At 40.4% G+C, this 12223-nt stretch overlaps 1 protein-coding gene across 1 annotated transcript in view; it reads right to left on the bottom strand.

The window, feature by feature from the left end:
* atp6v1ba (ATPase, H+ transporting, lysosomal, V1 subunit B, member a) overlaps positions 1-12223 on the bottom strand; it is a 103584-nt gene that overhangs the window by 46945 nt on the left and 44416 nt on the right. The window contains exons 2-3 of the mRNA XM_061836797.1: positions 8396-8451; positions 6211-6309 (exon numbers count right to left, since the gene is read on the bottom strand). Of these exons, the coding sequence (XP_061692781.1) occupies positions 6211-6309; positions 8396-8451 (155 nt within the window). The remainder of the gene's footprint in view (positions 1-6210; positions 6310-8395; positions 8452-12223) is intronic.

The following is a 12223-nucleotide window of genomic DNA, read 5'->3' as shown; positions in this document are numbered from 1 at the left end:
ATCTTAACCTTGAGAGACATGTCCTGTGGTCTGATGAAACTAAAGTGGAGCTGCTTGGCCATAATGACCAATGTTGCATTTGGAGGAAAAAAGGGGGACGCTTATAGACACGAGAACACCATACCAACTGAGAAGTATGGAGGTGGTAGCCTGACGTTGTGGGGCTCTTTTGCTGCAGCAGGAACAGGAAGAAAGAACATTACAAGGAGATATTAAAGTAACCTCTCAGGACATCAGCCAAGAAGCTAAAACTTGAGTGAAACTGGGTCTTCCTAGTGGACAATGACACTAAGCATACTGCCAAAATGGTTAAAAAGTGGCTTGAGGATAAAGTCAATGTGTTGGAGTGGTAATCACAAAGCCCTGATTGAATTCCATCGAAAATTTGTGGGCAGATAAAATGTGTGTGGAAGCAAGCAAATCACAAACTTGACTCAGTTAAACCAGTTCTGTCAGGAGGAATGAGTCAGGATTCCAGCAGAATACTGTCAGAAGCTTGTGGAAGGTTACCCCAAACGTTTGACCCAAGTCAAGCAGTCCAAAGGAAATGCTTCTCAATACTAAGAAAATGTATGTAAATGTTTGATCTTGAATAAAATAATCTAAAATTCTCTAAGAAATTCCCTCTCTCATTACAGTATTGTGGCATTTGCCAAAATCTAATAATTTTGAAGATCAGAATGACCTCAAAATGGGGTGTTTTAGTCTTATTTGACTTTAAACAGTGAGAGAAAAAATGAAATGTGAGTTTCTGCAGTGTATGTAAACGCCTGGCTTAAACCATATAACACTAAGTACTGTATGTATAAAATTTTCAAATGTAATCAATCTGTACTATATTATAGTGAAAACAGTTTTCACTAACTAAGGTATGTGACAAACTTCATTGGAAAAAAGATTGATTTAACAAAAAAAAAAAAAACAGATCTTTCACACAAAAATTACACCAACTAAGGTATGTGACAAATATTGGAGAAAAGCTTCAGATTTAAAAAAAAAAAAAAAAAAGTGACCTTTCACTAAGTTACAAAAGTAATGGTGATGTTGACTTTCAAAGTAAAGAATTATCTATGATGGAGTCACCAGCTGTAACTCCAATAGATTAAAAAAAAAAATGTTTTTTCAAGAATACATTGGGATAAAACATTTCGAAACATTTTGGATTTCAACCAACGAGAAAAAAAAGGCCTCAAATGTAGCACAAAATCTGCTTGACATCATGTATAAAATCATCATGTATTGGATTTGATTTTTTTTATCTATCTTATTCTTTCCCATTCGGCTTGTCCCGTTAGGGGTCGCCACAGCATGTCATCTTTTTCCATCAAAGCCAATCTCCGACATCCTCCTATCTAACACCACGTGCCTTCATGTCTTCCCTCACAACATCCATCAACCTTCTCTTTGGTTTTCCTCTTGATCTTTTGCCTGGCAGCTAAATCCTCAGGCCCTTCTACAAATAGTCACTTTCTCATCTGCTCTCTCAAAACTCATCTCCAAAACCTCCAACTTTGTCCCTCTAATTAGCTCATTTCTAATCCTATCCAACCTGCTCACTCCTAGCGAGAACCTCAACATCTTCATTTTTGCCACCTCCAGTTCTCCTTCCTCGCCTCTTCAGTGCCACCGTCTCTAATCCGTACATCATGGCCGATCTCACCACCGTTTTATAAAGTTTGCCTTTCATCCTACCAGACACTCTTCTTTCACATAACACACCAGATACCTTCCGCCAGCTGTTCCAACCTGCTTGGACCTGTTTCTTCATTTCCTTACCACACTCACCGTTGCTCTGAACTGTTAACCCTAAGTATTTGAAGTCGTCCACCCTTTCTATCTCTTCTCCTGGATCCTCACTCTTTCTACTCCACCCCTCTCATTCACGCACATGTACTTTGGTTTTCATGTACTTCGTCTGTTTTCGTACAAATTGGTTTTCGAACAAAATTTCAAGTTTTTTTTGCTTTGGTTTTTGGAGAGCAAATCAGTATTCGAACGCACCGACCAGCTGACCCACAACGATTTGTTATTGTGCTTTCAAACGCACCCCTGAAAAAAATGTAAACGACGTAACACACGCAACCGTGGGCGATGCAACCAGTTGACGCTCACACTCCTGTGCATACAGACGTGTCCTGGTAGTGACCTTTTTTTCTTCCAATTGAGCAATATTAACCACCGATCATGGCTCCAAAGAAGGCAAGTGGAACTGCTGGTGCTGAAAAAAAGAAAGCGGTGCTTAAAACTGTCGACTTCAAGAAGGATTTGTTAGCCGAATACGAATCTGGTGTGCGTCTTTCTGAGCTGTCGAAGAAGTATAGCATGGCAAAATCGACGATCAGCACCATTCTGAAGCACAAGGATGCCCTCAGAGCAAGTGATGTTGCTAAAGGAGCAACAATGTTGACCAAGCAGAGGTCACAGATCTTGGTGGAAGTCTTTAAGTTTTCGTAAACGAGCAGCAGTTAGCTGATGAGGAAGAAGGCAGGTAACATGTTCGTTTTTTTAAAACCGAAACCGTAATCGGACTTTCGAAATCGGTTAAAATTTCCAATCATTTCTTCCGGTTCCGGTACTCCACATTGCGCTATTTTTTTCAACATCATTTCCACTTTTTTCAAGTTTCGCTGTTAGAGTAAAGTTGGACTCAAAAGAACATTCAGTTAAATCAAAGAAACATCAAACATGGCATCGAGGAAACGCTCCAAAGTATGGGAGTAAACTTGTTTTATTGGCAGACATCAAAACACTACTCGCATAACGGGGGGAACCCTGTGAACTCGTCACTCCGGAAGAGCAACAACAAAAACAGTCCGTGCGGAACCCCGCACCCCAACTCGAGGTCCCACGGGTGAATTATGTAAACACCACAATGGTACCGGTTTTAAAACCGGTTAATCGTTTTTTTGCTACAGCTGTTCGGTTAAAACCAGTTATGAAAGTAAGCGTTTTTTTTGCGATCCCTAGGGTGCATATGCACTGCTAGTACCACTGCCTGAAGTCGATGCTTCACTATCTTGATATTTTAGAAACAGATTCATACCAACGGAAGATGAGAGAGTCTTCGCCAAATCACCGTGTCTCCTATTTTTCCGGTGCGACTCCAGCGCTTTGACGCCCATCTTTTCAAGCTGGTAACTCTGCTTGCACAGATGGCAGTAAAACGTGCCGATCTTTTGGATCTCGACGAACCCAGCTCCCAAACTCCTTACTTTCAACCCAAGCTTCTTGAAAAATGCACTTCCCCGTGATACAAGTTGGATCGATGAAAGAACTACGCTACGTCGTAACAAAGACGGAGTGAAATGCCTACTCACGGAAACAAACAATGGAATATCGACAAGATGGCGACTAATTGTCAACACGATGACTTCCATTGACAATTTCCGGCTGTTTTGGACGCCATACGGATCGCTTTTTTTTTTTTTTTTTAAATAAAAGATTAATTTATTTTTTTAGCGAGAATTTTGGCGGTAGAGGTCCTCCCTTTGATTTTTTTTTTAATTTAAGGCCTTTTTAGGGGCTTGACCGGTTTTCGCGGATTTTAAGGACTTTTAGGAGCCCCTAAATGCACCTTTGAAAATTTAAGGGTTTTTAGGGACTTTTAGGGCTGCGTGCGAACCGTGCAAAAGAAAATCTTTGGAGGGAGCTGAAACTCTGTTTCTCAGCGACAGCCCAGAAACCTGTCTGATCTAGAGAAGATCTGTGTAGAAGAGTGGGCCAAAATCCCTCCTGCAGTGTGTGCAAACCTGGTGAACAACTACAGGAAACGTTCTACCTCTGTAATTCCAAATAAAGGCTACTGCACCAAATATTAACATTGGTTTTCTCAGGTGTTCAAATGCTTATTTGCAGCTGCATCACACAAATAAATCGTTTAAAAAAAAAAAACATCATATATTGTGATTTCTGGATTTTTCTTTATAGATTATCTCTCTCACAGTGGACATGCACCTACCATAAAAATGTCAGACCCCTCCATAATTATTAAGCGGAGAACTTCCAATGTAGCAGTGTGTCCAAACACTTACTTTCTTCACTGTAAATCAACCTTTCTCCTCATCATCATGTCAACCAACTCCTGAGGTTTTCCTGTCATCATACCAACATTCAGTCCCTACGCTCAGTTGCAGGCTCTGTGCATTCCTCTTCTTTTGGCGATGAATTCGGTTTCCTCCTCTTCTTTGTCTTTGACCCACAGTCGTTGAATTTCCACCAACACCCGGCAGGTTAGCGATGAAGGGTGTCAGCATTGTTAACCCGGGCCACGACCGATCAACTATGGGATTCTTTAGATGAATCCTCATATCTCTTTGGCATAGTTTTATGCTGGATGCCATTCCTGATGCAACCCTCCACATATATTATGGCTTGGAGCCAGCCTACAGATTGCACTGGCTTGTGCCCCCATAGGGCTGCATTATCTTTATTTTTTATTTGTTATTTTTTTGAATTATTATTTATTATCTGTATACTGTAAAGTAGATACGATAAAATGAGAAGTTAGCTGGGAAAGGCTCAAGCACTAATGGCCCGAGAGGCTCAGCAGTTTGGAAAATGGATATGAGATGATGACAAAGTGACAACAATTTGGAAAATTATGTTTCCACTTACTGTGGACAAGGCGGAAACAGTTCAAAATTACTAAACAGAGCAGTCACACTTTGTCAGTAGCACAAATAATATCTACAGAAACAAAACAATGTACAGTGATACCTCGGTTTTCGAATGTCTTGGTTTTCGTACAAATTGGTTTCTGAACAAAAATTTCGAGATGTTTTTGCTTTGGTTTTCGAACGAAAACCAGTATTCGAACGCCCTGACCAGCTGACCCAAAACGATTTTTTATTGTGCTTTCGAACTCACCCCCCAAAAAAAACGAAAAAGATGTAACGCTCGCAACGGCACAATGCGCGCGGCGTAACCAGTTGACTCACACATTCCTCTGCTCGCGGACATTTCCCAGTACTGTAGTGACTTTTTTTCTTTGAATTGACCCCCGATTATGGCTCCAAAGAAAGCAAGTGGAACTGCTGGTGCTGAAAAAAGGAAAGTGGTGCGTAAAACTGTCGATTTGAAGAAATATTTGATAGCCGAGCACGAATCTGCTGTGCGTGTTTCTGAGTTATCGAAGAATTATGGCATGGCGAAAACGATGATCAGCACGATTCTGAAACAATGATGCCCTGAAATCAAGTGATGTTGCTAAAGGACCAACCATGTTGATCAAGCAGAGGCCACAGATCTTGGAGGAAGCCAAAAAGTTTCTTCTTATTTTCGTGAACGAGCAGAAGTCAGCTGGGGATAGTGTTGGCGAGGAGGGGAGGAGATGTCGTCTGATGAGGCTGGAGGCAGGAAGGATTTCTCAAGTGCTGATATTTAAGCTATCTGCGCTAAATGGAACGACATCCATAATTTTGTAGAACTTCATCACCCGAATAAAGCAGAATGTTGCAGAGCACTGCAAAATTTTAATGATATTGTTATGCGCCACTTCAAAAAGTGCTTAAAAGATGGTGGAAACAAACAGATTTGTTGTTTGTGAAAAAGGGGCAAATCACCCCACCGAAGACTTTTGAAACTGTTGTTTTGCATTGCTTTTTTCTTTTGTTCCATTCACTCTCCCTCTAGTTGCAAGTTTTTTTTTTTTCACGTACTTTCTGTGCAAATAAAAAAACAATTTGGTCCCCCCCCCCTCATTATTGCTGTACTTGTCCGTACTTTTGTTAATAATAAAAAGGTTTACAAGGCTGGGGGCCGAGTTCCTACAGATACGGCAATGCTCTCCCAGCCTAGCAAATCCTACTAGGCTAAAGCATACATTTTAAGCAAAAAATAAATATATTTCTTCAATGATTTCATTATATAAGGTATTTAAACTATACGTGTATTTCTCCTATGCAATTTATTAACAGGAAAAGCTAAAAAAAAAAAAAAAAACACTAAAAAAAACAAATTTTAGGCTTGGAACACATTCATTTTCCATTCATTGTAAAGGGAAAATGTGCTTTCATTTTCGAACATTTTGGTTTTCAACCAGCCTTATGGAACGGATTGTGTTTGAGAACCAAGGCACCACTGTACTTAAAAAAAAAAAAAAAAAAAAAAAAACATGTCCGAAAGACTGCTTAAAACATATGATCTCAAATGTTGCTTGATCACATCGTGCAAAGCGGGGCCAGCCAGCTATTATGGATGACTGTTTCTTACCTGAACAACTGCCTTGCTACCAATCACCTCCAGGACTTGCCCACTCCTTTTTGTGCCATCAGGCAAGGTCAGATGAACAATTTCAGCATACCTGGGGAACTAGTTCAAAAAGATTAAACATAATTACAGTTAGTGTTCCAACAGTGACCTTGAAAAAGGAACCTAATTTATGGATTACTTGGGTTTAAAAGTTACCGATTTTTTTTTATTTCAAAAGTGAGGTAGACGACAAGGAAACCTATTAGTTATTTTCAACAGCTGGCAAGCAACAGTAGTATTACTCATCCAACCTGTTCCAACGTGCTTGAAACCGTTTCTTCCATTCCTTACCAGTCACCATTGCTCTGGATTGTTGACCAAGTATTTGAAGTCATCCACCCTTGCTATTTCTTCTCCCTGTCGCCCCACCATTACCCCTCGACCCCTCTCATTCATGCACATATATTGTGTCTTACTTTGTCAAACCTTCATTCCTCTCCTTTTCAGTGCATGGGTCCACCCTTCTGTTCCTCCACCTGCTCCCTGCTTTCACTGCAAATCATGTCATCAACGAACATCATGGTCCAAGAGGATTCCAGTCAAACCTCATCTGTGAACCTATCCATTACCACTGCAAACAGGACTTGGTTCAGAGTAGATCCCTGATGCAGTCCCACTTCCACCTTAAATTCTTCACATCTTCAGCAGAGCTCACCCCTGTTCTGTTGCTCTCATACATGTCCTGTTCAATTCTAACATACTTCTCTGCCACACCAGACTTACGTGTGCAGTTCCTGTCTTGATATTCTGTCAGAGGCTTTCTCTAGCTTGGCGAAAATACAATGTAGCTCCTTCTGACCTTCTCTGTACGTTTCCATTAGCATCCTCATGGCAAATAATGCATCTGTGGTACTCTTTCTAGGCAGGAAACCATACTGTTGCTCACAGATACTTACTTCTGTCCTGGTTCCAGCCTCAACTACTCTTTCGCATAACTTCATTGTGTACCTCATCAACTTTATTCCTCTATAGTTCCCACAGCTATGTACATCACCGTTGTCTTTAAAAATAGGAAGGGCATCTGTCTTAAAACACACCATTCTCAAAAGCACTTCTCTAAAAATACAGGATTGGGAAAGTTACTTTAAAAATATTTTCCGGTACAGTTTTAAAGATACCCGCCTATAAAATGTACTTCGTGATGTAATTCAAGTACCATAATATTAAAGTAACATAACTTTATTACTTTCACTAACTTTTGCATTACTCAGATACCATATATGGTAAAGGGCAAACATTCAATATATATATAAGTTCATATATATATTCGTCTGGTCTGTCGTGTTTTATTAATGTTTAATAAGCTCAGTTGGGGGAATAGCCTTAATGGTGTTAAAGTTTTAAGAGACGTGATAGTGGCCGGTAGTACTTTTTTGTTGGCAGCAGTTTATATCATCAACTCATAAGAGTGCATACGCAGAGATATACAGCCACACATTTCCAAACACACGTACTCCTACCATTGTAATTTTGATACAAACAGCGAGAGAATTTATTTGTTCAGAGTGATAACTTTAGCAGTTGTTTAACTAGCAAAGCTGTGGGTGTTCAACAGCAGTGAAGCAATTACATGATCATCAGCGGTACGACGGGTTAAGCCAACTCAGGAGTTCCACCGTATGTTGAAACCTTTCACTTTTCTTGCTCAATTTTAATTGAGCCAAGTATCCTCAGTCCTTCCGTGACACTTTCTAACCACTCACTTCGCATTGCATTGCACCCCTTAATTTGGCAGAGCAACGCTATTCTTAAACTGTAAAGTGGCAAGCAAAATAGAAAGTGTGGCGACAGTGAAGGCATGCATTTCTTTTCACTTCTATATTTATTGTATCTTCACTGTGGCTTGAATGATAAACAATGACCTCCCAGTCATTTTACTCACTACAAGAGAAAGTAAGCAGCCTGCCTATCTGGCGAAATGCGCAGTCATTCTTGACTCAACTATAATAATCATCGATTTAATGAAGTAACTTGATCCCACTACTTTCCAAGATTCAGTAATGCATAAGTGATCATTACTCAACCTAAATTTCCCATCTAAATTTATTAAAACTGTTTCCATGTGATTAATAGACTCAACACAATGAGCCACGTAAGGTGCAGAAGTCTTTTCAGTTATTTAAAAAAAAAAAAAAAGTTGCCTCACCTTGACATTATCCAGAATAACCAGGGGCCCATTTACTCCTGACACTGTAGAATAAGCTGAAAGACAAAATAGTTTGAAATCAGAGTTCATTTTCTGATGTATTTCAACAGGCCAGAGGGCAGTCAAATAGAAACAATGTAATTAACACTGTATTTCAATTTTATTGAGTAGTTGAAAGCTACCAATCACCTTGCAAACCACTATACTTCTTTCGTTGCAGTGAATAATCATGAGTTGACCTTTAAGATTCACTCAGCATCCTGCACTTCACGCAGCTGGTTCCAATGTCAAGGGCTGCCAAATCTCATCAAAATATACACAATTCACCTGCATAAGAGGATGTGAAATAATATTGGCAAAAAGCAAGCTCTGGCCATCTTCATAAAAGATTTGTAAATAACGGGTCATCATGAAGGAAAAAAAAAAAAGTTACAGAAAATCTCAACGTGCACTCTGGATAAATTATACAACCACAAAAATAAACAATTTTTCCCAAAAAGAAAAAACTGTGTAAATTTTTTTTTCCCAAAAAAATTTCTGGATTTCATGGCTCTGAAGAAACAATGGCTCCTTCTGCACTGCCTGCAAAATGTGCATCCTCAGGTCTGTTCTCCATGTCATTGTTCTGAATAAATGCTACTGAAAAGATTATTCTGCTTTTGCAGGCAGTGTCAGAGCCTTAACAGTCAGGATCGGTCGATTGATGTTAGACATACAGTTTATCTGCGCTGTTGTGCTGCAGTTACTACAGTTTGATAGGTTGTGCAGTCTGCAAAAGATGACTTCTATAATTTTGGAGGACCTCTTATAAATACACTATCAACTTGTTGCTGTAAGACTTTTAGCTCTCTTCTGCCCCCTTCACAGTGAATGTCAGTTTTTTCTTCTGTCATTGTACTGTGGGAAAGATACCAATTTGTAGATGAGGAATAAAATAAACTTCTATTTTTTTTTTTTGTAAATTCTTTTTACCTCAAAGAAAATATACATTTCTCTATGAAATTCTCTTTCTAGCATTTGACAAAAAATAATTTGGGTGCTCCTGACTGACCTGAAACACAACAGGTTTAGTCTGATTTGATTTGATTTGAAGTGTGTCTTCTGCTCATATTTAGTCATGACTGTATAACTCATGTTTGTAGCATGCCAACTCATCAGTTAACCTTAAGTGAATCTTACTGAATGCTTCCTAGAGACGGGGACGTAGGAATGTGCCTGTTATTACCAGATAGATTAGGTTTAGTCATTATGATGCTGATATTTTGTGATGCTCTTCATTTTATGATGCGATTCTCTTGTGATGCTCTTTATTTTCCTTTCATACTTTTGTGATGGGGATCCTTCTGATAGTGTAAGAATGCTGAAAGTCCTCTGTATCTTTGCATTTGTGATCTGCTACAGCCATTGTCTGTCATTTGTGCCCAGAATATTGTGTAGGTAAAAGCTTCGACGAAACTGTTCATCGTCTCCAGGCTGTATTTTGATAACCAACATTCTCACTACCCGAAATTAAACGAACACGCGGAGGAAAAAGCGTCCTCCAACAATTGGTGACGCCGACGTGATTTCGGACTAAGGTGTTGGTTGACAGACAGAACATCGGCCGGCCAACAATTGACAAGGTGAGAGGACATTTATCCTCCAAAAGTGATGATCTGTTTGTTAACTGGTGTTGAGGTCCGTGTTACGTTTGAATTTGTGACAGTGTTAAATTAGTTTCTGGCTGGTTGAAACCCACAACCAGTGGAGCTATGGGTGTGGATGAAGCCAAAGCTCCAGCTATCTTTTCCTCAATGTTCTTGTTAATGCGCTCAACCCGACCCCGCGACCGTAGACGACACACAGAACCAAAATCACGTTTCAAACCCAACGTTTTTTCTACAGCCTGGAGATGTTGTTCCATTGTCTGTTCTAATTTCCTATGGAACCCGCCCGTTGGAATGTAATGACTAACCAAATGTTTTACCACTACACTCGCTGTTTCAGATTTGCAGGGATACTCTTCTGGCCATCCTGAAAAGGAATCTACTATAACAGGCAAATACCGGTAACCTGACACTGTTTTAATCATGTCAGTAAAATACAGTGAAATCACCTGACCAGAAACGTCCACGTCCGGATCGTGTACTCCCTGCGGTGGTTTTGTTGTCGGCATACTGTTATACCTACTGCAAACGCTGCAGTCCTGCAGTTCACCTTTAACCATTTGTCTCATGAAAGGATGCAACCAGGAGTGGAGTCGTCTCAATGTTTCATTCACACCTACATGGCATGTTCCATGGGCTTCAGAAATTAGATTTTTCAATTTTTTCTTCTGGACTTGCCTTTTGCTGCCACAACTTAACTGTTTCTACTGTCACCTCCTCTTGATTGTCACATTCAGACTCACTTACATTTAGTTGGAGTATTGGTCGGTACCCTGCAACCTTTTTTGCTGCTTGATCTGCTGATTCGTTTCCTGCTGATACAAAATCATTAGTTCGAGAGTGACCTTTGCATTTTATTACTGCTAATGCTGTTGGGAGCAGTAAAGGATCTCACAATTTGAGAATGTCGTCCTTATGTTTAATGGGTGTACCGGTTGGAGTTTGGAAATTGTTTCGCTGCCATTCTTTTAATGCAACCTAAACTGTCATGTGTTCATACGCTGAATCTCTGTAGATGTTTACTGAGTGGGTTTCTGCTAGCCTGAGAGCTGCTGTCAATGCCAAAATTTCTGCTCATCGTGCTGACTGTGAGCCTAAAATTCTTACAGCTTGGACTTCTCCAACACCTGTTTCTGTGTGTTGGGTTACTGCAAATCCAGATTGTGGGCCATCGTTGCCCTTGAAGCAACATCCGTCTGTAAAAGGAATCAAGTCTGGATTGTCAAGTGGTGTCTATTCATAGAGTTCGGTGCGGTTCTCCTTCGTGCAGACCTCCAGCCATGTTATGTGGGTGTGTTAAAATTGCCTCAATTTTCCTCTGTCTTCTTCCGGTCATGGTAAACGCTTGACTTGTGACGTACTGGACTGGACTGTGTGATGTTTGCACTGTCAGTGGGTGATACTCTGGCTAGAACAGATGCGAAAGCAGCACAAATTGGATGTCTTTGCTCATATTTTTCCAATGGAGTTGACGCATAGACAGACTTGTCGACTTCCGAGTGGATGCATACAGACAGACTTGTCGACTTCCGAGTGGATGCATACAGACACATTGTCAACTTCCTCCTTCCCCCTTCTGATAAAGCAGTTTTTCTGCTGCCCTTTACAGACACATCAAGATAGAACATACAGCTGTTATCAGGAATTGCAAGAGCTGCAGCAGTGGAAAGAAGAGAGCAAAGACTTGGTGGCTTCAAGACAAGACATTTCAGATGGAGCTGCCAGCAAGAGGTCATTCACATACTGCACCAGGAGAACTCCATGAGGCAATTCAAGCAGAGAGCAAAAGACAAAGACAGTTCAAGAGTCCGGGGGAAAGGACAAAACCTTGAGGCAGGCGATTGTAGGAGTAACAAACACCATTCCAAGTGTAAGCAAAAAATTGCCTCATTTAGGGATGGAGAGGAATGCAAAAGAAATCATTAGCCAAGTCAATTCAAGTGAAATGAGTGTGGCCTGATGTCATTTGGGACAATGTCGAGTAAGGGTTTGGGACTGCCAAAGTGGGAGTTAGAACGGCCGCATTAATTGCTCGCAGGTCATGGACCATGCGAAACTTTCCAGTGACTTTTCAACGGGTATGGTGTCAATCCAGAAGTGGTGCTCCAAAACAGAAGTTAGCAAAAATGTGTTAGACTGAATCCAATAAGCATCAAGTGATGAGGAATAGAGCAATTGAGAG

Source organism: Syngnathoides biaculeatus, chromosome 12, assembly GCF_019802595.1.
Source record: "Syngnathoides biaculeatus isolate LvHL_M chromosome 12, ASM1980259v1, whole genome shotgun sequence".
Taxonomy (NCBI): Eukaryota; Metazoa; Chordata; class Actinopteri; order Syngnathiformes; family Syngnathidae; genus Syngnathoides; species Syngnathoides biaculeatus.
This window is presented reverse-complemented; position numbering and strand designations above follow the sequence as displayed.